The sequence below is a fragment of the Mytilus trossulus genome, chromosome 10, assembly GCF_036588685.1.
Source record: "Mytilus trossulus isolate FHL-02 chromosome 10, PNRI_Mtr1.1.1.hap1, whole genome shotgun sequence".
NCBI classification, from domain to species: domain Eukaryota; kingdom Metazoa; phylum Mollusca; class Bivalvia; order Mytilida; family Mytilidae; genus Mytilus; species Mytilus trossulus.
In genome coordinates, this window is record NC_086382.1 from 12,949,996 (window position 1) to 12,976,183 (window position 26,188).

At 31.3% G+C, this 26,188-nt stretch overlaps 1 protein-coding gene across 8 annotated transcripts; it reads right to left on the reverse strand.

Annotated features, from left to right (window-relative positions):
• Nucleotides 1–1,033: 1,033 nt before the first annotated feature.
• Nucleotides 1,034–25,565, reverse strand: LOC134686873 (titin-like). Of its 8 annotated transcripts, none has more exons than XM_063546691.1 (21): nt 25,454–25,565; nt 23,903–23,985; nt 23,030–23,167; nt 20,989–21,080; nt 20,601–20,769; nt 20,097–20,227; nt 19,155–19,284; nt 17,272–17,385; nt 16,037–16,252; nt 15,578–15,623; nt 12,625–12,679; nt 12,174–12,330; nt 8,825–9,125; nt 7,966–8,231; nt 6,725–6,804; nt 5,620–5,928; nt 5,036–5,198; nt 4,506–4,665; nt 3,937–4,020; nt 3,363–3,430; nt 1,034–1,770 (listed from the first exon to the last, which is right to left on the reverse strand). In XM_063546691.1, the coding sequence occupies exons 1-21, from the start codon at nt 25,461–25,463 to the stop codon at nt 1,492–1,494; spliced, it is 3,051 nt and encodes a 1,016-aa protein (XP_063402761.1). In that variant the 5' UTR covers nt 25,464–25,565; the 3' UTR covers nt 1,034–1,491. The 8 variants fall into 8 exon arrangements, with proteins under 8 accessions (XP_063402761.1, XP_063402760.1, XP_063402766.1 ...); XM_063546690.1 differs by having other exon boundaries at nt 15,545–15,623; XM_063546696.1 differs by lacking the exons at nt 23,030–23,167; nt 23,903–23,985; nt 25,454–25,565 and adding an exon at nt 22,762–22,806 and having other exon boundaries at nt 15,545–15,623.
• Between the last annotated feature and the right edge of the window lie 623 nt (nt 25,566–26,188).

The window sequence follows — 26,188 nt, forward strand, 5'->3', positions numbered from 1 at the left end:
AAAGAGTTAAAAAAAATACCAAATTAAAAGTACAAAAAATTGGACTCCTTAAATACATGTAATTTTTTTATTGGACGGAAAATTGTATAGTATGCACAAATAGATACAAAAATAAAGAAACAAAAATATCACAGTCATTGCTTACAAAACATGTTCACCAGTCATATTATAGAATCAAAATGCACTAACATAAGGCGACAATATGGAGTCAAAAATGCATTTCCTATTTTAGTATAAAATACTTCAAAAATGTAAAATCAATATATGAAAATGAGAAGAAAATAAGAAACCTCAAGATAAGTTTTATCAACCAATAAATGGTCAAAAACATGATTACAAATACATCATACAAAAAAAAATCTTAATTGATATGATCAATTGCAGGAAAAACTGGTTAACAGAACTGCTGGTTATCACAGTACTGGTAATATAAAAAAATCTACTGCAAGATAACTTATCATATATCAAAAGTTCAAATATAAAGTCACTGACCATGCAAGACCCATATTGTTAGAGTAGGTTGTTACAAAAACCCTTGTTCATTAATTTAGAAATTTCGAGCTTTCACTGTAAGTTTTAGAAAAAGTGACATCAAGCAGAAGTTGACAACTTAACTGTATTAGTTCATGGATTTATGGAATTCATCTTTGAAGAATGTTAAGGTTATCCTGAACTTATCCATAACTGTAGTAAGACTTTCTTTTCAAAATTTCTCAAACTGTTGAAGAAAAAAAGCTTATAACTGACTTGCATACGATACTGTATTTGAATACAGTTGTGTACTACAATATATTTCATATTGCATAGAAAAACAAAAATACTAGGAAAAAAGAAATTTCCACAGGAAATTATCATAAAAATGTCGCTGTTACCCTGGTTTGAACCATAATCAAATATAAAAACAGTTTGAAATATCCTTTTCCAAATATCATAATCACATGACTTATTGTTATCAGTCACATGACACATTATTAATATTCACGACTCATTATTAAGTCACATGACATGTTATTAAGGGGGTCTCATTGGGGGGGGGGGGGGGGGGGGGGGGGGTGTTCCAATCCCAGATCCTGCTTACTGTTTTGTCATATTCCCATATCCCGCTTACACTATGTATGTAAGCAGTGCTCATTTTCTTGTCATTTTCCAGTTCCCCCAAGACTTATTTCCCGTTTTCACGACTAAATAAGTTGACTTTCATGTATCACGCTTACAAAAATCAGCAATCCCCTGTCACACTTAGACCCCAATGAGACCCACTATTAATAGTCACATGACAGAATATAATAGTCACATGACACAATATAAATAGTCACATGACACATTATTAAGTCACATGACATATTATTAAGTCCCATGACACATTATTAATAGTCACATGCCACATTATCAAATCACATGACACATTATTAATAGTCACATGACACAGAATCAATAGTCACATGCCATATTATTAATAGTCACATGACACTTTATTAATAGTCACATGACTCATTCCATTTCCATTTCCAGTTCTGCATCTAATTCTCTAGGATCCCGTATACTGTTTATTTGACTTTGGTTTGAGTTCATTCCAGACGACACTTTATCTTGTTGCGGTGCTGACTGACCACGGGAGGCATTAGTTATTGTTGGTACAGGTGTATGGGGGACAACTCCGTGCACGTTTGCTACTGGTTCCTGTTGTTGAATGTATTTCTCCATTAACCAAGCTTGGCCTCGACTTGAAAAGTTTCTACTCAGTTCAAATAAATTAACCACAGACATTCTCTGTGAATCAGTTAAGGAAAGTTTTATTCAGAATATAATACTACTAATAAAAGGACGTACAGTAACCTATAGTTAAATTCAGTGTTATTTGGTCGCTTGTGGATAATATTTGTTTCATTGGCAATCATACCACATCAGACTTGGGGTAATTGTAGTTGTAATCGTTAATCAGCTGTAATTAATTACAATTTTGTAATCATTAATCAGCCAAAAATATGATTACATGTAATCTAATTTAATCAATTACTTTTCAAAATATCCTGTAATCCTGATTACTTTCTGATTTCATTCTGATTACAATGAAAAAAATCGTTAACTGTGTTCATGGTCAACAAATCAACTTTTTTGTTATTCATAATTAATAGATATTTATCATGTTAAAATAGATTTGTTTACATGTTATATGTCTGGGGCCTTAGTAAACTGCAACTTGAAATACATACAAAGTCTGAAAGAGGTCAGAAGACAAACAGCAAACTCTTTTAATATAAAGCTATATTTAATTGAAGTCAAAATAATTCAGAGATCAATGATGATAAAGTGTTATGGGTCATAACCAGTGACACAATGTTCATGTATATATGTAGTGAACTTTTGTGGTTTATTAAATAGATGAAGTTTGAAGTTCTCATTTTATAATAAATCAAGCAAAATCCTTTCTAGTTATATTAAACGTTTGTTCATTCACATCATTCAAAAGTGTTTTTTTTTTTAATTCATTGTAACCAGATGTAGTCTTGATTACTCTTCCAATGTAATCATTAATTTAATCAGACACTTTCAGAAATGCTGTAATCATTAATTTAATTTAATCCTAGAAATGACAAAGTAATTGTAATTTAATCAATTACATTGAAAGTAATCAGACCCATCTCTGTACCACATCTTCTTTTTTAAATTGAAGATTATCTGTGTCACATCTTTATATTCTATACTTCTGAACTTTAAGAGAACTATTGAAATACTGAAATTAATATCAAGAAAAGCATGATCTGAAAATTAAATATCAGTTATAATTCATTTGAATTGTATGATATATGTTTGCTTCAATATTTAAATAAAAGAATATTGAAAGAAATTGTCACTCACTGTCTAAATTTGAAGGTTAAGATATGACCAAAAAATATATATCTCATAGATTTTTATTTGAGTAAATAGTGCAAATTAATGGGAAAGACTGATATTCCAATTTATTTAACCAAAAGCTATATGTAAAATGGGCGTATGGCTCAAATATGATATCATAACATATTATGTTTAAATACATTAATGTATAATGTCCTGCCTCAACTGTTGCACTCCTTTACTAAAACATAGTTCACACTATATTTTAATAGGCAGACAATTTTCAATGACAAAAAAGCTTGTAATTTTCAAAATTCAGAAATTATTGCGACAAATGCTACAGGGTTATAATCACAATAATTAAAACTCAGTATCTTGAATATCTCAAAAATTTAAATCGCTCTTTAGTCTTAAATGACAAAATCGCAATAATGAATGCATGCAATAATTTCTGAATTTAAATTAGTATTACCAATTACTCGTTGGTACCTCAAACCTTTAGTAATTGTTATAATATTTAAGGATACACTTTTGGTAGGTAGTGGTGGTAGCTGGAACATAGAAGGGGGTTGTGACAACCTCAAATCAGTCGACCCTGAAAAACATAATAATACCAATTTCTATAATCTAATAATAAGTAATTTTTGTCTAGGTCAGATAGTGCTGCTGTTTATAATTTTTATAAATTATTAAACATGTGTGATTTGTAGTTAATCATATAATAGAGAAATATTTTCCTATACCTATATCATAATAGCATATCCCTGGTCACCTTATTTATATTTTGTGTACATTGAATAATACTAATAGGATACAATATAATAGGTGACCTTCTGCTGTTGTCTGTTCTATGGTCAGGTTGTTGTCTCTTTGACACATTCCCCATTTCCATTTTTAAATTGTAAGATATTTTAAAATGCATTAGATTAAATGCTATTTATTTTGATAGAACTAATTGCAATTGTGTCAGAATTAAAAAAAAAAATAGGAATTTCTGTCTCATTTGATCTCTTGAGGAGATTTTTCTCATTGGCAATCATACCACATCTTTTTTATATTCAACATGTGGAGTTACAGCTAAAAAAGAAAATCAAAATTTACCTGTGGCGTGGAAATACTGATGAGCTCTTGGATTAAATATTGTTCCTGTTTTGAACGGCATAAATAAAGCTGGTAAACTGACATCTGCAATTTAAAAGGGTTTTAATGTTTTATAACATTTTATATAACATATTAACTGACGAAAATGACGACGACAACGCCAATGACGACAGATACCAAGTGATGAGAAATTCAAGCCAAGTGAGCTTATAATTGGCAACAAAATGTCAAAGGTTGAATTATAAAGTAGGCTGTATCATTTCTTATATTTGTGGACAAATTTAACACATTTTTTAAAAGATCTTTTAATCTTAACCATAACTTCACCAAATAAATTTGATGAGTTAACAGTAAAGTAAAATTCATCTTCAAAAGTTACTAAATCAGTAATTTAAAAATATTTTTTTACAATTTAAATTAAAAAAAATCATCTTCATCAATATCATTTTGCGGCAAAAAAAATGAAGTAAAATAAATCTTAAGACGTATCAAATTAGGAGGTTATCAATTCATTTCAATCTAAAGTCTAACTTACAGAAATTTTTATATCATAACAATAGCTTGCTCACCTTTTAAAGCATCATAAATTTCTTCCTCATGTTTACTAAGTTTATGTTGACCAGCCAGTTTCTTTTCTAAATCATCCCTGATGGCCTTAGTTGTCTTTTCCATCATCTCTTTCTTATGTTGTTTGCTTTCATCTTCAAAGAACTGAAGGCGCTCAAAGAACTGAAAAACCAATGTATCCATTACAGAAAATATTCTTATAGAAATATTTTAACATAGTCTAAAATAAACATCTAAAGGTTATTACATGTTTTTTTAATTAAAAATGTCTAGCTAAATTGTAAGTAATTTTAACAAGACTATTAAAAGATATAAATTCAACACTATAATCCCATAATGACAAAAAACATGGCTTTCATACAACCACTTAGAGTTTTTGACTTTTTATATGGCCAGAATTATGTAGATTCTGTGCACTAAAATCATCAAGACCCTTTCGGTGAAATTACACACATTACACAGAAAAATATAAAATAAATTCAGAAAAAAATTTAAAAATTATAAAGTAAAGAGGGGAGATAACTGTACTTACATCTTCAGGTACTCCCGTAGCTATATGTTTATCTGGTTGGTGTGAAGCTGGAGCAGAGGTTACATTCTGTCTGGGAGCTATTGGTTTCAGTGTTTTACGAGGTCTATGAGGAGGTGCTGGATGAGGCTGAGATTGCTGTGGAATACGATCAACAGAATCCGATCTGTAATTGAAAAAAAAAATGAAAACATACATTCATTGATTGCAATACTTTGACCTATAATTGTAACTTTACATACATTGCGACTTGGATGGAATGTTGTCTCATTGGAACTCATACCACATCTTCTTATTTATATTCATGTGATATAGATGAAAAGGGAATATCTCATATATTGGAAGTGTACAATAATATACTAAAACTTGATTTTTAAAAAAAATATTTTTTCAATAAACCATCAATATTTTCAAAAATATTTTTAAAATCTATCATTCTCCAATTCTGTTTCCTGCAATATAGCACAGTTTTAAATAAATTATAGTTATAACTTTGTGATAACCTTCAGATTATGTTACCTATAATTAATAAATTCATAAGGAGAGAAAATTTGATTTTTCATCAACCAAAATTTGGATCAACTTACATTTCTACAAGTTTCTGAACTGGTGGTGGCTGTTCATTAGGATGCACAGGAACCTCATGTCTCTTATCAGGGGAGGGAACTCTTGGAGATAATCTGGCAGGTGATTTAGGAGGAGGAACTTGGTTCTGATTGGCTGATTTCCTTCCAGTACTTCCTGCAGATTTCCTACTCTCTGATGATACTGGTCGTTGATGTACCAGAGGTGGGCGCTGTTTCTGTTGTTTGTGTTGTTGCTCCAACTGTTGTTTCTGTTGTTCCTGAGTTTGTTGCATTTCATGCATATTTTCCATCAAAGACTGCAATCTCTTTCTGTTATTAAGAAAAGCAGAAAGAAATGAATTACTCTCATAAGAAGTACATTGGTTGATCAATGAAGATTTGATTTCAAGCTGTAAATCTGGTGTTTGCATATATAGGACTTTTCAATGGGACAGCCTTGTGTTCATTTCAGCATCAAATAATTTAATTTTTTAAGTAACGCATCTTCTGATTGGCCGACGTTATTTTGTTATGAGCCCATAGATGTAATTTAGTCATGTGACTGTGACGTCATCAACGTTTTTTCATGGTTTTCTACGGTTTAAATTGCAATTTAGAATCAAATTATAAGAAATTACTGTAATATTTTTCTGTCTATTCGAAATAACATAAAAAATGTGGTGCACACTGTTAAATAACCCGCTACGCAAGTTATTCAATGTGCACCATTTCTTCATAGACAGAAAAAAAATTACAGTCATTCCTTAAATAAATAAATAATACTTTATTCCAAAAGCAAGTACAGCTTACAGGATGTATATTCAAAGCCATGATAGTTTATTTATATTGAGTGATATTTATAGATTGTGTTTATGAAATACATGGTCCAGCCTTGTTCTGAATTTTGTATATAACTTGGTGTTGAAGACAGGTTCCCTTTGTCTTTGATTTAAAGTGACAGAACCTGTAAGAGGACTAAACAAGGTCAGCGACAATTTTGCAACATGTACTCATAAAAAATACTAGTTTACAAATGCTCTCAGATGTTCACTACATCAATCTGGCTATCACCAGTGTTTCTGTACTAGTGAGTTTTTTACTAGACAGGGTCAGATTTGAGACTTACTCATATTCTTGTTGCACAAGTTCTAATTCAGCATTATGTTTATATACCAGACTTTCAACATCAGATTTCTTCACCATTTCCTTAAAAAGAAAAATATAGACTGTAGACAATATTTATTTTATTTATTCATGAAATACAATAAATCAATAATTGGTGCATACTTTTAAATATGTCTTTAAAATAACATTGAATAATTAAAACAAGTCAATGTCTTAAAAAAATACACAAATTTCAATGATAGTCTTAATTATTGAAAATTTTAAATGATTTGAACTTATACAACAAGCAACAAAGAAAGAAACCCAACAAACAGTGTCTATATATTACTGTCTATCTTAAAAGACAAAACACTTCATGAATATCTAATTACTGTTAATTCAAAAAAGATTTTGAGGTTTTCTTAAATGCAAATTATGCAATCCTCGAGTATCACAATAATAAGAACTTGCATTCTGATATCTAATACATGTATGATGTATTTGTGTCTAGCTTTTTCTAAATTCATGCAATAATTCATCTCCCAATTTTGTTTATTCTTCAAAAATAGCCATAATAAATGCACACAATAATTTCTGCATTTACAGCATCACGTATTGAATTATTCGAAAAAACTAAGGATTTTCTTACCCCAGGAGTAGATTACCTTAGCCGTATTTGGCACAACTTTTTGGAATTTTGGGTCCTCAATACTCTTCAACTTTGTATTTGTTTGGCTTTTTAACTATTTTGATCTGAGCGTCACTGATGAGTCTTATGTAGACGAAACGCACGTCTGGCGTATAAAATTATAATCCTGGTACTTTTGATAACTATTTACACCACTGGGTCGATGCCACTGCTGGTGGACGTTTTGTCCCCGAGGGTATCACCAGCCCAGTAGTCAGCACTTTGGTGTTGACATGAATATCAATTAGATGGTCATTTTTATAAATTTTCTGTTTACAAAACTTTGAATTATTCGAAAAACTAAGGATTTTCTTACCCCAGGAGTAGAATACCTTAGCCGTACTTGGCACAACTTTTTGGAATTTTGGGTCCTCAATGCTCTTCAACTTTGTATTTGTTTGGCTTTTTAACTATTTTGATCTGAGCGTCACTGATGAGTCTTATGTAGACGAAACGCGCGTCTGGAGTATAAAATTATAATCCTGGTACTTTTGATAACTATTAACAAACTGTTTTAAGCTTACACATGTGCACTACTTTGGAGCAGGTAGAATATTCTGGTGAACTATTCTTACCTCTTTTACAGGAGATCTCACAGGTGATTTGGCTGGAGAAGGAGGCTTTTGAAGTTCAGGTGTTTGAGGCTTTGGCGGCTCTGGTGTTTTTGGTTTTGGTGGCTCAGGAGTTTTAGGTTTGGGTGGTTCTGGTGTCTTAATCTCTGGTGAAAAAGAAATGGCTGACAATGCCTCGTCAGCGAACTCTCTAAACATATCATCTCTCTTCCAGGAAGTCAAGTCAATACCAGCAACTTCAAAAACTAGGTCATTGAAGGGCATTGTACCTGAAAATAAACTGTAATTTATATTCAACTATTTTCTCTTAAAGACAGAAATAATATTTGAATTGAAAAACTGAGAAAATCAGATATAAATGAACAAATACTAAATATTTCATGGACTAAGTGGGCGTTTACTTAAGTGAGTCTCATTTCAGTTTATATGTAAAATTCTTAGAATATCTTGCACTTTTATGACATCATTTAATGGCTACCTGCTTGTTAAGCTTCTGTTTCTCAGCCTTTTAAGACCGCAACTGAGGCAAAAAATCAATGTATCTTGTTGTGAATGACAAATTCTTACAACAAAATTTGCACTGTGATCAATGTATCTTCTTGAGTTGAACGTCATTTGAAAAACAGAAATTCCAGAGAAGTTTTTGCAAATTTAAGTTGGTTGGACACAAAACGTCCCTCACTTGAGTTGATCCAACGACCATGAGACCAATGGGTAAGTTAAAAAAATAAAAAAATAACAGGAAACTATGAAGTTTGGTAAGCCTTTGGTAAATCAAGTTCAAATTGTCCACTGAAAACAATGTTATTCATTAAAGATACAAATCATTTGTCAAGATAAACAAAACTGAAAAATAAATTACCTGCTTGTCGAACAAAAGTTCTTGGTTTGAATTTTTTGGCATAATAAAAGGTAATTGGTATGAAACCACATGGTTCATGTTTTCCTCTTGTTTGATTCAGCGGGTATACAGGGAAATCAAAAGATGCAAATTTAGCTGCAGGATCAGCTTCTTTCTTTTCATCTTTAACTTTATCTACAGTTTTGTCACCTAACATTAGATCAATATCTTCTGATATTGATTCAATGTCATCACTGTCACGTGGTGTATGTGGGGCGTCATCATCTCCGTGAGGTTCAGGCAGAACAATGGTTGGGAGCTCCTATAAAATCAACAAGTAAAAAGAATGACTGTCTTATATCAACGATGGATGTAAAACATAACGTATAGTGGGTTATTTTCGCTAGGTATAAATTTTTGGGGATAGAACAAAATTGCCAAAATAAATTCTACCAAATTAAAAGTGTATATGCAAAGGTATTGATAAATGTTTTGAATCATCCAAAATAATAACCGCCAACATATTTCGTATACCTTACTGAATGAAAATCACCAAATTTTACACCTGCGAAAATAACCCGCTAAATGGTACCATTGCTGTCCTCGTTGTAAAAAAAAGTAGTTTCGTAAATTATTTTGAATAATATATGTGTTTCATAAAATGGATTGTGTAAGATTCATTTGTAATGTACAGAAGAACCTTTGAAGTTGTTTTCAAAAGCAAATATCCCACATTTGTTTTGAAAATGTTCACTCTAAGTAGTCAAAATTCTAACACACAAATAACAACTCTGGATACAAAAAAAATGCCATGAAACTCCAGTCTAGTTCAGGAACCATTCAAAAGTTAGAAAAACATAATATGAAAAAAATGATGGTTTTGATTAAAAGTAAAACTACTATCATAAAAGTGTTCATTTAAAACTAATAACACACCCAAACAAAGGGTTACAAGACAAAAATTCAAAACTTTAAAAATTATATTAATGCAAAAAAAACATTAAAGTAAATTAAAACTTCATACTATTAATGACATAACACTAAAGATCCTTTTTATTGTTTTTTTAACATGCCCAACTGCTCAATAAAATTTTGCTTAATCATGCATGCATTGCAAGCTTCATCAGTAAGCTAAAAATGTCCCCTTAATAGAACCTCATGCTGTTTTTAAGTGTGGTGACTATAAACATTTATTTACAGCCACTGACTTTATATGCTTACAACTTCCAACATATTTCAGAGGGAATAGAGATGAAGGATACCAAAGGGACAAAGATAGGGATTTTAAAAAGTATATATATATGGTTCTTCAACAAGTCATGCTGGTTGCCTTAGAAAAAAGGATAAAGTTCAGGATTAAAAACAAGGAATATATCTGATCAGGTAATTGGAGGACAAGGATAGATATGGGAAATAAGTATGAAGATCAAGATTTGACATAAGATTTTTTTCACCAAGATATTACTATGGGATATTTCTATACAGAATAGTTTCAATCATATTCAACCAATTCCACAGGTAGTGAAACCAAAAGATGGACAAATCTTGCTTGTCAAATAATTGTATCCACAAATAAAGAGTCTTATTGATGCTGAATATTTTTTATGGAAATAAAATCTCTTCTTTTAGAATCATACGCATGCAATATAATAATTGTTTTCTATTTAATAATCTAATTGTACATTTCAACACTACTTTTTGATCAATAAAAGAGGAAATTCTAATCCTAGACTTTTCTTTCAATCTTGTATAAACTGAAAGTCTTTTCCTTGGTATGGAATTTACTAAACTGAAAGTTAAGGATCATTAAAAAAGTAACTAAATGAAATCATTATATGAGATTATGGTAAGAAATTGTTCTACAACAATTATTTAAAAAAAAATGTTGACTTTATTGCATTAAAAACCCTGTTCATGGCTCATATAAAGAAATTCCAGGATCAATAACTGCTAACAGACATAAAAACTGTACTTAGCTGTACTATAAAAAGATTTATTAATTGATTTTTAGTGTTTTAATGCCACTTTTGGGCTATTTCGTGGCGGTCATTATTTTATTGGTGGAGGAAGTGCCCAGAGAAAACCACTGACAAAGAAATACCATCTCATCAAAATCTCATTAAAATCTTGATAATACTGGGCTTGTGTGATTAGAGAGAACACATGTTCTTCAGGCTTTAAATATGTATATAATTGATTGATGGATCAATTGGTGTCTAATGCCACTTACAGCTCTATTTTGCTATTTTGTGGAATTTGGTTTAAAGCATTTTATTGGTGGAGGAAGCCTGAGTGTCCAGAGAGAACCATCCAACCTTGGTTGGAAATTTAAATCCTATTTGATGCAAGATTGGAGTCCTGCACACCTGTTAACAGGTTAGTTATACAGTAGTGCAACGTCTACGACCACTCGACCACCAAGGTCCCTAATATGTACTTAAGACTTGACTTTGTATTTAAGACTTGAAATATGTATTTACGACTTTACAAATGTATTTAAGACTGAATTGAACATATGTATTTAAGATACAAGACATATACTACAGAAAAGAAATGACACTTCAAACATTGTTTTTACAAACATGCATCAATCCACTAAGTCATTCAATACTATAGCCATTCTGCAATCTACTTACCCCTCGCTGTAGCAAAACAATTGTTTAAATTAATACAAACACACAATATACAGAAAATGTCATGACAACCCAATTAAATCCCAATAAAATAATTCACCACCCATGCCAAATTAAGTTTGTTCTTTTGGATTCTGGCCTTGAATTCATAAAAAAAACTTTCGAGTCATGTACTCATACTCTTAAGTCAACCAATCAAAATGTTGGATTTCATGTTTTGAGCATGATTTTTGTACTCCCGAGCACTGAGCAAAGTTTTATGACTTCAACTCCAGGCCTTGAAGGCATAAAACTTTGCTCAGTGATCCGAGCACAAAAATCATGCTCGAAACATGAAATCCAGCAATTTGATTGGTTGATTTTCGAGTCTGAGTACAAAAATCATGCTTGAAAGTTTTATGACCGTGAGGCCTGATGTCTGAAATCTTTTGATTGTGGCAGTATTCCATTCTCAATTTTACATACAACAAGTATCCAATGATTTATCAAAATGCAAGAAAAATATTTCTGTGCATAACATCAAAATGTGGCAGCTGTAAAAGTTGATATAAATTGTGCAAGTTCAACAAAAGTGAATTATTCAGTTTTATCATGCTATTTAAAAAATTATGTTCAACCAAAATGTGCATCATAACACCAATCTTTTTCAAACAAATCATTTATTTCTAGTCCCTTTAAACTGAAACTATTTACCCAATTTACGTCCTCTTTATTTTCTAAAAGATATTCAAAATTACCAGAACTTGTATGTCCTCCAGATTAATGGTTGCCATGGCAATCATTTCCTCCATTTGACCTGAGTGTATAGAGACCTTGACATTTTGATCTGGTTCCTCTTTATTAGGAGTTGGCAGACGGTCACCAGGTAAATCAAATACTACATCTTCATGAATACTAAACAGTAGAAAAATTAAAGAATTTTTAATAAACAATTAAATTTATATGAGTTAATAAGTTCTACCAATAAAACAGTCATTTCAACGGATAAAATTAAGTATACTGTGGTAACACTTAATATGTAATCAGCACAACAAATAGCAAAAAATGTTTTTATATTCTTCATTTTTTAATAATAATGGATAATTTCAACTGATTATCATTTATTACTCTTCTATTATGAAAGTGTCTAAACAATACAATTTCACAGTCAACCAAGTACAAGTGGTTACAAGCCCTCGAAAAACTTACGATGACACGTCTCCTCTCATCTCCTGCATTTTCTTCTCCAATACTGCCTTTTTGTCTAAAATAGGACAATAATGATAATAATATATCTTTATAATGATCGGACAATCTTTATATTAGATATTTAGTTTTTAAAATGTTTGAAGTTAAACATATTTTACAGTAAAGACAGTCGTTCAAATACATTACTTCAAATTAACTTTAATGTATAGGTTCAGACATAAGAGTTGGAGAAATACTGATTTATATAACCCCGAACAAAAATTTCATGAAAAATTGAACATTAAATATTACAGATAAAAAAATAACTTGTCCATAATAGACTTGCCTGTGAGTAAAAATTGTCACACTTTCTGAAGTTTCTGTTAAATCTATTCACTATTTCTTTATATTCTGGGAGATTTAGATATAAATATACATGTACAGTTTTTTTCCTGCTTCTTTGAAAATTGTTACCCAATTTCAATCTTTTAAACTTTCTTTTCAAAATATCTCATCATGAAGTTGGAAATTAAAAGAAAATCAAACTTTAAAATTTTTAAATCAATTAAGATGTGGTAAAATTAAAGATATTAAGATGGGCAAACAATGACTTGCAGTATAAATACGACTCCATGTGTAGGAATATAACTAAAGAAAATAATAGTATATACATGTATGTAAAAGTAAAAGTTGCTATAAAATTCATTTTTTAAACATGTGTACAAAGCAAAATATTACGACAAACCAATGCATTCAAATATTTTCTTAAGTTGCTATTATAATAAAATGTTATAAAGCAAGTAGATTTCAATAATCTACACACATGCCAGCTAAATATGCAATTACATATGTTATAAAAAATAAACTCTCAAAATTATATACTATTGAGACTACACAAAATCATCAAAGTTTTGTTCTCAAAGCTCAGACCTAATAGGTTCTAAGGAGATGTCAATCAATTTTACTCAAATATCCTATATCTTTCAGATTTAAGGTGGTACCTAACACTACAGGGAGATAACTCTTTTTTTTAATCATGTTGTACTGTAAAGGAAATATCAAGCTTCTCAATGATCAAAATTATTGTTTGTCAAAGTGCTATATCCAATGAAAATTTTCTGAGAAAGTGTGTGAAGTTTTTTGAAATTTCTATATTTTTGGCAAAGGGTCAAAGTAAAAATTTTGTCAAAATTTTATGAAAATTAAACAAGCCAAATTGATTTTAGTCCAGGTGTTTGGTACCACTTTAATCAATCATGAGTCATTTTTATTTAAAGGCTCTCTTAAAAATCAGAAAATTATAACTAGATCTCTGGAAATCTATTCACCATATATGATTTTTGTTTAAATATTTTAGGATTTAAAAAAAAACACCATCTGCACTTATATAAATAAGCTCTTCTAATCAAATAACAATAAATGTTAAAAGGCCTGCATGAGAAACAAAATCTTCAATTGCATTGTATTACTATATAAAATGATAAATCTGATAGCTTATAAAACTGTATAAATCCACACTTTAGCATCATAATCATACACTATATGTCAGTCAGCATTAATAATTATATTTAAGAAATACCAGTTTACATTATGCTGTTTAAATCTGCATTTAATATAAACTTCATACCTACTGTAAATTTAGTAAAAAAAAAATTATGCATTTATCATTGAGATTGGTACACAATAGACGAATAGATCCAGAATGTTTCCTTGGGACAGAGATGATGCAGTCGGCAGCCGCTTGCATATAACATTATTAAGAACCAATACTCAAAAACAATAAAAGTAATGCAACCAATATTTAAAACTTGATCTGTGTTTATGGTAATCAGCATTGTGTATAGGTTTCATCATATTTGAGGCAAAGAAAATGGAAACTTATTTTGGGATGCACATACAAATGAATAGACGAGGGTAACAGTTAATGTCCCCTCCCCTGTAGTGGGGGGCACAAAAAATCTCAAATATGACTTTTATTTCTGCGAAACCTATCCGGTTAAAATTTCCACAACATCACAAAAATGTATGAATTTATTGTTTACGACAGATTTAAAAGAAAAATTTATTCCTACATATTTAATCCCTCCTTTTCCAATATTCTCTTTCATTTTGACTAACAAAATTTCTTCTATTTTAGCCTTACACCAGAAATTTAATATGTTAACAAAATTTTGCATTAAATATCAAATAAATGACAAATATTACTCCATTGAGTCTCCCAATAGGGTATGAAAGCTAAAAATCAAGTACATTGTAATTACTTATCATAAAGTACAGCATAATGTAAGCATGGGTAAAGCTAACCTATTATATCTCAAACTATAAATATTACCATTAGCATAGGTGTCAAAACTATAAATATTACCTTTAGCATAGGTGTCATAGAAAGTTTTAATCTGAAATTTTTCTTTATTCAAATTAACTTCCAGAAAATGGTTGAAAAGAAATAAATTATGAATCTTGGTAAAAAATCTTTCTTTTGCAGTGAAATAAAGGAATATACTCATCTTATACATAGAGAGTAGGTATACTAAAATACTATAGGATTTGTGAGTTAGGTATCGTATGAAGCTAGGATAAGTTAATATATTTGAAATGAAAGATACAATTAAGTTTGTACATATGCAATGTACTTTTTAAATATTGAAATTTTAAGGTGGCAACAAAATTTTATATATTTTTTTTAGTAAAATCTATATTTTTGAATATATAGAAGGATAGTGAATGATAATTTTTGGGAATTATTATTTTTCATAATTATATACTGATGTATAAATAAGAATTGGAAATGATAATTTTTGATAAAGATAGACATACGAATAAAACAGGATTAGGAATAATATTTTTTTATAATGATAAACTTGTGTACAAAGAAGATTTGGGAAAGATAATTTTTGATAATGATAAACTTTCTAAAACTCCTGATGTTAGCAGCACACACCTTCAGCAGGTTTAGCTCTAGACCCAATCAAACCTTTCTTAGGTTTCACTTCCTCTTCTTTTGGGGTTTCTGGCTTCACCTAAAATACAAACAAAATTCAATCATTTCTACAGTTTTAAGTATAAAGTTTAATTGAAAATAATAATATACCAGTTTAGGATCCTGCTAACATGTTTAACCCCACCATATTCTGTATGTATGTGCCTGTCCCAAGTCAGGAGCCTGATAGTCAGTGGTTGTCATTTGTTGCCGTGTTACATATTTGTTTTTTGTTCATTAATTAGGCTGTTAGTTTTTTTGTTTGAATTGTTTTACATTTGTGATTTCAGGGCCTTTTATGAGTTTTGCTTATTGTTGAAGGCTGTACAGTGACCTAAAACTGTTAGTTTCTGTGTCATTAAGTCTCTTTTGAAGAGCTGTCTCATTTGCAATCATACCACATCTTCTTTTATATATTCAAATCAAATTTATGAACTCAAAATCAATCCTCACCTCTTCAACAACATCCAGCCTACCAGTTTTAAGTATTTTATTTTGGAACGTGATCATACATTTCAGTTCTTCCTGTTTGATAGATTTTGGCGTGTGTACCCTGACATATAAGTAATGATCATATTCTGGTTCATGTGTCCACACTGCCACTTCTTTCATTTCTGGTTTGGGCGGCTCAGGTGGCTTTTCTTCCTGTTCTTCAGCAAATCTTACTTTCTACAATGATAAAAAGTCAGACATCTTACCTTCTTTCTGATGTGATGATAAAATGTTTGTTTAATAAAGAGTTACAATAATATTTTTTAATCCTGCCACATTCTGTATGTGCTTGTCACAAGCTAGAAGTCTGTATTTCAGTGGTTATCGTTGCTGAGTTAAATATTTTGGGGTTTTCATTTATTATTTTATACATAAGTTAGACTGTTGGTTTTTCTAGTTTGAATTGTTTTAAAATAGTCTTTTTCAGGGCCTTTTATAGCTGACTACTGGGTATGGACTTTGCTCATTTTTGAAGGCTGAATATTGACCAGCAATAATTGTATATTTCTGTGACATTTTGATATCATGAGGAGAGTTGTCTCCAATCATACCACATTTTGTTTTTATAGCTCTTCTGCCCATAGGTTACTTGAAGATTTAATCTTAAATTGGGTTGCAGTTACCTACAATTCTATCAATGTATACCTATATATTTAGTATAACTGCAAATTGAAAATTCTTGCACACATAAATTTATGCTAATAGGCCAGAAAAGATAAATTCAGAGACAAATTACATTAATCATTCATTGACAGCATTTAATTGACAGCATTTAATTAAGATCCATTTCAGCTCTACATCTCTATCATACTTTTGTTTTTAAACATATTTTCATAATTTCTATTTGAAAAGGTTTTTATTCTCTACAACAATGTTGAGCATTGACTGTTTTGCAGAATTTCCTCAAGCCTCATTTTGGTTTCATGTCTGCCACATAATGTACTGCAGATTCATTTATTTTCATGGATTAAGGTAAATTTACATATGCATGTTGATGGATTTTTAATTTCTTAGTTATGCAGAAATCTGCTGAAAAGTCTTTAGGAAACTTTTCATACATTAAATATTTAATTTAGTGGTTGACCCGTGATTTATCATAAATGTATCATAAATTTTGATTTTAAATATACCCTGTGAGGATTATTACATAAACATGTTAAACAAAGCATTTCCTTTTGTCAGCCATTTTAACAAACCTTAGGAGATTGCTCCCTTTCTGCATCACTCTCGTATTCCTCTAGTCCTAGTTTCTGATCACTGTCAACACTTCCTTTGTCACTGCTTACGTCCTCACCCTCTTCTTCTAAATCCTAAAATAAACAGAAATACATTACTCCTTTGTCACTGCTAACATCCTCACCCTCCTCTTCTAAATCCTAAAATAAACAGAAAACATTACACATTTCATAAAAGAGAGGTGAAAGATATCACAGGGTCATTCAAACTCATAAGTCAACAATAACTTACAACTCCATAGCTAAAAAGCAAAAGACAAACAGACAAATATTAGTACACAACACACAACAAAGAAATCTAAAGAGACAACACAAACCCCACCAAAAACTGGGGCTGTTTTCAGCTTCTCTGGAAAGGTAAGCAGATCCTGCTCCATGTATGGCATCCATAGTGTTGCTCATTAAGTACAAACCAGGTAATAAATCTAATTCAGTAGATCACATTTGGGATAACGGAACTGGTCTGTAGTTACGACATAAGAACATATCCGCTATCATCTGTGAGTTCATAAAATATTGTTGTTCAACATAATTTTTTCTGTGTAATGTACTGTAGACATTTGGACATAGGTATGTCTTATTTTTTTTTCTCTTGGTCATGTTGTTGTCTGTCTTACATTGTATGGTTTTTAATTATCTCTCTTGAAATTTGAAGCAACATGCATAAGGGTGCAGGTAGTTCAGAACATTTGTTTCAAGTCTTTTACAAACATAGACTATTGCATTTTTATCCATAGTGTATCAAAATGAAATAACAAAATATTTTAATTTCATATTTTTATAATATAACATGTAGATCACACTTTCTTAAGTTTTGAAATATTTTTATTTTCTCATTCAATTGATATGAAATCGAATTGGAAATTAATTTTTTTTTTTAAATTAAGAACTTCTTTAGACTTTTATCAAAGAAAATTACCTGAATGCCATAAAAACATCACTTTTTGATGTCTATTCTATTGATAAAATATGACGTAAAAAACATCAAAGCACATAATTTTTAATTCTAAGAAACAAGAGAAAATAGAAAGTTCATAAAGCTACATTGTACTAAGATAAAAAAAATCATCGTATCACAGTAAAAGTTAAGACAAACAGGTGAATTCAGCAGAATTCAAACAAGATGGCTGACAGTTATCAAAAGTTAATAAATTCACTATTTTAAGAATCTAGCTGCTTAGGTTTTGTTGCAAAGAGAACTTCTAATCCTAATTAAAGATTCTATCCTTCAAAGAAAATTATAAAAGAAAAGATAAATTAATATAAGTCAATTCACCAATTTGAAAATTACTTACATTTCTTTGCTACAGAAATCGTAAAAATTATTAGTATTATATTAGACATCAATTTTTAAATAACTGAGACAGGTTTCCAATTTTCTGAAAATATGCAAGAGTTTAATCTGATCCAAGTTACAGCAGATCCTATGCCCATTTTATGAATATATATTAGTTCTGCTTTGACATGCATTTCATGAAACAAATTCAGTTACAATAAAATTAAGCTTGTGTTTAGCCCAAGTTTCAGCTAGTTACAAAGACGGAAAATAAGACGGTCACCTTATATGCAATCAAAAATCTACATTTTTGTGTAAGAGATGATTTTTATATACATTTATTATATTGATTCCAAGCTAGGCAAGTTATTTAATGCAGTCACTCATGTGAACAATATAGCATTAGTGAACCCAATATGCATTTTCTCATCATTTAACTTGAATGGCTTGTATCCTCCCCCTCCCGCTTAAAATATATGCCTGGTTTGGACAGTTTTTCATTGATCACTACAAGTATTTAATTAATTAAATTTGAACAAATTTTTAATAGAAAATAAAAATGTAGTACCGATAATTTATCACTATCATCTGCTTCATCTTGAGGCTTGAGAGATAATGGCATTTCATCGTCCTCTTCCTCCTCTTCTTCATCAGAACTTTCCTCTAATGCTCGTGTGTACTCTTGAACATGCTCTAATCTGTAATTGTAATAAAATTTATTAAGGAACAGTGTTTGTGCCTGTACCAAGTCAGGAGCCTCTGACCTTTTTAAGTCTTGCATGTCTTTTAATTTTAGTTCATTTTTATGTTTGGAGTTAAGTATGACATCCATTTTTATTTAGGGGCCAGCTGAAAAACCATTTAGCTGTGGGATTTCTCAGTTTTCAAGACCCATTGGTAGCTGTTGGCTGTTTTCTGCTCTATGGTTGGGTTTGTTGTCTCTTTGACATATTCTCCATTTCAAGTCTCAATTTTATTTCAAATGTTCCATTCTTTAGCACATACCTTATCTGTTTAATTATCTGTATAATTCCTATTTATCGCTATTCTGTGCATTTTTCCCTTGATCTTTTTTGTGATAATTTTCATATCATGCTTCTTGCTCGAGATGAAAAAATTATCGCTAGAAACTAAGGAGGCCATGTGGTGTTGCTAACGTAATTGACAACGTCTTCATATGTAAAATAGCGATAAACAGATTATCATTGGTCATCTCAACTTGATTGCTTTTCTCACTTTTGCTGTACCAGCTCAAGCGAGAAAATGTATCTCGTTGAGATAATCAACGATAATCTATAAATATATTTGTATTTTAAAGTTCTTTCAAACTTTGTCATATTATGAAATGTATGCCTGATATCACCAACAATGCAATTTTCTATATTTATTTCAAAGGAACATCACTCCTGTAAAAGATAATATTAACTTAAGATAAAAATTTCCACATAATAGGACAGAAACTGCACACATAACTTACTCGGCAACTTAAAAAACATATGAAAAGTCTTACCCTAATTTAGCTTTCTGTTTTATAGATTCTATCAGAAACTTCCATCTTCTTCCATGGCCTTTGTTGCTCATTATTTTAGAGAATAATTTCTCCCAGTTCATTATTTTCTTCTCTCTTGCAATTTGCTTTGACTAAATAAAAAAAAACAATAATTATATTTATTCAAAATGTCTCATAACAATTACTTCCAAAAGCTATACCTCAAAATTGAATTTAAAACTATTATACTAGTGATTTCAATAGCAGCTACTTTTCCTACATAGCTGCATGTAAGTAAGATAAGGGGAGATAATTTGAAATTATCTGTCAATGTGTTATTTGTTTCTCAAATTAAGTTATGATTTCACCTTCATATGATACATATATACCTTTCGTTGCCTATAATTGAATAAATGTACTGGAGCTGCACTATAAACAATTACCTAACTTATTGTTTTATTGTATAAATTTCATTATCATTTTTTTTGTGTCCATTAAAAATCTAAAACTCAATGAAAAACATACCTGTGTTTCAACCAACTTTAATCTCTTAATTGCTATATTTAATTGTCTTTGGTTACTCTCATAGTCCTCGTGTAGTTTCTTCAGGGCTGCACTTTTTTCTTCCCACGGAGTAGAGTACACTCTCACCAGTCTTACAAGTTCATTTACTGGCATGTTAGCATCACTGACACTTAAAGGATAAATATCTTTTATTAATGTGACATATAAAAGTAAAAAGGTACCCAACAATTTTACAAATATTTTAGTTTAAACATATTTATTCATTAAGTTTAAATTCATTGATTGTATAATTGTATTAATTTTTAAAAGTGGATTTGATAACAATTTATCATGATTTAGACTTTAATGCAGATAGCTCATATCCACTATTTATGTTAAAAGTAATTACCTTCTAAATACTTTTCCTGTTATGGTGGCCAGCTTGACAAGAACTGTTGGAGGTAATGCATGTTTGATCATTTCATCTTTCATTTCCAGTAACTACAAATATAAAGATGTTTCAAAAAGTTATTAAAATAATCTATGACTATGGAAAAAGTATAAGCTCTTGCAAAGGAATAGACAACTTTCGAGTTCGATGCATTTCCGTCAAAAACTCTGGTTATAGTGAACATCATTTGTGCGTTTAGGGGCGTCGTCACATCCATTCCAATGTTGAGCGAGTGGTTGGAAAACTATAATTCTATATTGTACAAATTATTCGGCAAATTAATTTTCAAAATTGAAAATCAGCACGGCTGTCATTAGGGAATTGTCATTAAGTACATACAGAACAACCATTATTTCTAGTTTATCCTGCACAATGAAGATCACTAAGAAGCTTGATGAACGTAAATAGTGCATGGATACAGGCGATCCCCTCTATCTGGTAAATGACGTCATAAAAGCAAACATAATTGACGAGTTTTTTCCAGTGACGGATGAACTCAAAAGTGGTCTATTACCATGTTATCATGTTTATGTTAACCCTGCACATCAATTTTCTCCTTGTCTTTAACGAATGTTCAATCTAAATAAATGTAAAATGTATTTAGTTTCCTAAGCACCTTTGTGCCTTCCTGTTCTATTGAATTGTGATTCTTACATACATGTAGCTGTGCAAATCATACATGTAGTTATAAAAGTGAGAACTGCATAACACAAATTGTCCACCTACCTCCGTCATTGCTGTGTGAACTAAGGCCATAGAATTGAGAACTCCATTACAAAGATTGTCAACCTACCTCCGTCATTGCAGTGTGAACTAAAGCCATAGCATTGAGAACTCTATCACAAAGATTGTCAACCTATCTCCGTCATTGCAGTGTGAACTAAAGCCATAGCATTGAGAACTCCATCACAAAGATTGTCAACCTACCTCCGTCATTGCAGTGTGAACTAAAGCCATAGCAGTGAGAACTCCATCACAAAGATTGTCAACCTATCTCCGTCATTGCAGTGTGAACTAAAGCCATAGCATTGAGAACTCCATCACAAAGATTGTCAACCTACCTCCGTCATTGCAGTGTGAACTAAAGCCATAGCATTGAGAACTCCATCACAAAGATTGTCAACCTACCTCTGTCATTGCAGTGTGAACTAAAGCCATAGCATTGAGAACTCCATCACAAAGATTGTCAACCTACCTCCGTCATTGCAGTGTGAACTAAAGCCATAGTATTGAGAACTCCATCACAAAGATTGTCAACCTACCTCCGTCATTGCAGTGTGAACTAAAGCCATAGCATTGAGAACTCCATCACAAAGATTGTCAACCTACCTCTGACATTGCTGTGTGAACTAAAGCCATAGCATTGAGAACTCCATCACAAAGATTGTCAACCTACCTCCGTCATTGCTGTGTGAACTAAAGCCATAGCAGTGAGAACTCCATCACAAAGATTGTCAACCTACCTCCGTCATTGCAGTGTGAACTAAAGCCATAGCATTGAGAACTCCATCACAAAGATTGTCAACCTACCTCTGTCATTGCAGTGTGAACTAAAGCCATAGCATTGAGAACTCCATCACAAAGATTGTGAACCTACCTCCGTCATTGCAGTGTGAACTAAAGCCATAGCATTGAGAACTCCATCACAAAGATTGTCAACCTACCTCCGTCATTGCAGTGTGAACTAAAGCCATAGCATTGAGAACTCCATCACAAAGATTGTCAACCTACCTCCGTCATTGCTGTGTGAACTAAAGCCATAGCATTGAGAACTCCATCACAAAGATTGTCCACCTACCTCCGTCATTGCTGTGTGAACTAAAGCCATAGCAGTGAGAACTCCATCACAAAGATTGTCAACCTACCTCCGTCATTGCAGTGTGAACTAAAGCCATAGCATTGAGAACTCCATCACAAAGATTGTCAACCTACCTCCGTCATTGCAGTGTGAACTAAAGCCATAGCATTGAGAACTCCATCACAAAGATTGTCAACCTACCTCCGTCATTGCAGTGTGAACTAAAGCCATAGCATTGAGAACTCCATCACAAAGATTGTCAAACTTGTTTGGTTCACGTCTCTTTGCTGCTGGATCAGGTTCCTCATCATCGGAACTATCTGATTCATCAGATGACCCCTAAAATATAAACACAACTTAATATATAATTTAAATGATAGAAAGAAATGTTTATTTACAAATTCAGACAGTCATTGTTTCTTTATTTCTATGTGGATATATAATATGTAAACACAAAACACACAGCAAATTAAAACATCCAGATAGCAAAGAACCTTTATTGTTTTTAATATATGCTAAGCTTGTCCTATGTTAAGAGAGGTTGAGCAATCACAAACATGTTTGACCCTACCACATAATGTGTTATGTGTGTTCCAATTCAGGTTCCTGTAGTCCAGTAATTGTGGTTGCTTGCTGTCTCCCATATTTTTGGGGTTAATCTTTTTTAGCAGAAATCATGCTGGTGTTTTGGGGTTAATCTTTTTTAGCAGAAATCATGCTGTTGTTTTTTATTATTATTTGAATTGTTTCACATAGTCATACTTGTGTCTTTTATTGACTATACAGTATGGACTTTACTGAGTTTTCTCATTGTGACAGCTGAATAGTGCTCTATATTTGTTTACGTCTTCATCTTTTGAACTCTGATAGATAGTTGTGTCACTGGCAAACATGCCACATCTCTTTATTTCTATATTGGGGTAGATCTTGACATCTAGCATAACCTTTGTTCATGATAGATGTCTTTTTATGTCTTTCTTTCTGTCTGTTTGTCTTGTCTTATATCCTACATTTCTTCTTCATTCAAATAGTGTTTTTTTTATTTGTCTAACATTTATATAACATTGTACTTACTTGTCTCTTTCTTTCATCGTCTGAATCTTCAGGCTCCTCTCCCTCTTCCACCTCATGAAGGGCCTCGAAAAAATTGTTTCTTCCTAAAAATCAAAGTATATTTAATAACCATTGATCACATAATCTAGACCGCTAACATGTTTAACCCCACCACATTCTGTATGTGTGTGGCTGTCCCAAGTCAGGAGCCTGTAATTCAGTGGTTGTTGTTTGTTTATATGATACATATTTGTTTTTCATTCATTTTTTGTAAATAGATTAGGTTGTTAGTTTTTTTGTTTGTTTTACATTGTCATTTTGGGGACTTTTATAGCTGACTATGCGGAATGGGCTTTGCTCATTGTTGACCTACATTGTATAGTTGTTTATTTCTGTGTCATTTGGTCTCTTGTAGAGAGTTGTCTCATTGGAAATCATACCACATCTTCTTTTTTATAGCATTACATTAATGAATTTTTTAAACAAAAACTTATTGAACAAACAAATAGCTGTGTTTGTGATTAATCATGAAAAAATCAGGTATCCATATCCCCATATGATTATACGCGTATGGTCCGGTACGAGCTGACCATACATGTTATTTGATCATATGGGTAATAAATTAAATTGAAACAAGCATTTTTCACAATCTTTACTAGTGATTTTAAGTTTTACAAATTGTTATTGGTAATGTATTACAAATAGATAAAATGAACAAACGAACAATTGACATTAAGTATTTGTTTAATTGTATATCTCAATCCTATTTTGATACTATCGCCCAAGGTGACACAATTCAAGTAAGGCAATATTTTTTACATTTTCATATATGCAGTTCATGCATGTTCCTTGCATTTACATTTTGTGGTAAAGTTGCTAAATATTCCAAAACAATTGACCTCCCACATGATATTTACTTCCCATATCTTCAATTTCAGTGATCATAATTTAATTAATGTATTACCGATCGACATGCTAGATACAAGAGATTAACATATTTAATTAGAGTGAATTTAAAAAAAAAGTTAAAATATAAGTTTTTTAATTTCAATTGAACTTTTTTTATAATAATTTGATAGTTAAGTTAGGTTGATCTGCTATTTCCATTTGTACCTAATAAACCTGACCATCTTTTTTAATATTAGTCGGACCGTACGCGAGTCAGACCGTACACATACGGTCCGACCCTATGAGTTTTTTTAAAAAGTAGCCATACGGTCCACCGTCCAAATACTCATACGGTCTGGAACATATCTATAAATAAGAGAATTACAGGAATCTGACGAACATTAAGCAGGATCCTCGATCAGACCCCTGTTGTACTGTATAAGTGTATACAGCTTCATTGTGGGGTTTTTCAGCTAGTAGGTTGTGGTGTCGTATTAAACTTGCAAATACAATTTCTAAATTTTCACATTAAAAAAAATGCATCAATAAAATCTAAGAGTTTTATGAATTCCGAACGGGCACCTGTTAAATTTTATGGTATTTCACACTTATACTTAGTGCAATCTTAATTGTACGAGAGAGACAGAGAATTATATCAACTGGTTTTATGTTAATGAGAGTTACCTCTATCCATGGTTTATTAATTCTAACATGTAAACAAAATATTAAAGTTGGCTAATGTCGTCCTCCATATTGTAAACGATGGAAGGTTGCTAGTCACGTGATATTTTGGACGGTAAAGTTGTGAATTAACTCACGGTATGTGCAACCTGGGATCTAACAAATGACGTAAAAAAATAATATTTGAGGCAGGTGTTACCTGTGAAAGGATACTAACACCGTATCCGATACACAACCAGAAAACCTAAGAAACACTTTACTTTATCCCGTAAAACAGCATATTATATATAAAACACTTATTGCAATTTCAAGCATAATTTCCGTTAAGTAACATATAATTATAATTTATATTAAACATGATTTACACATAAAAACAGAAACATAGAAGGCATTTTATTTGAAGTATCATACGTTTCATCAAGGATTTGGCTCGTTAGATACAGCAGCCGAACATAAGTGTAGGCCAATCTTTTCTCATTATTTAAAAAAAAAAAAGTGCTTTTCCAATGGGCACAAATTTCACCCCTTTAATAGCAGACTTGTTTTTGTATTGTTATAAATCACAGTTTATGACCTGTAATGCTTTAATCAAGCCTGTGACAATGGCCAAATAATGTATGAAGTTGAAAAGCATTGAGGACCGCTCAAATTCACTGAGAAAGGTATTTATGTTCTCTTTATTAAATTTTGAAATTAAACTGAGCAAGGCTGAAAAGGAAGTGAATCATTGAAAATACG

What these genes read in the sequence shown, in the direction of transcription:
- LOC134686873 (XM_063546690.1), bottom strand. An exon ending in GGCTGGATGTTGTTGAAGAG is followed by an intron (nt 15,624 to 16,036) that starts GTGAGGATTGAT and finishes TTTGTATTTTAG; the next exon opens with GTGAAGCCAGAAACCCCAAA. An exon ending in CTACGGGAGTACCTGAAGAT is followed by an intron (nt 4,666 to 5,035) that starts GTAAGTACAGTT and finishes TTGGTTTTTCAG; the next exon opens with TTCTTTGAGCGCCTTCAGTT.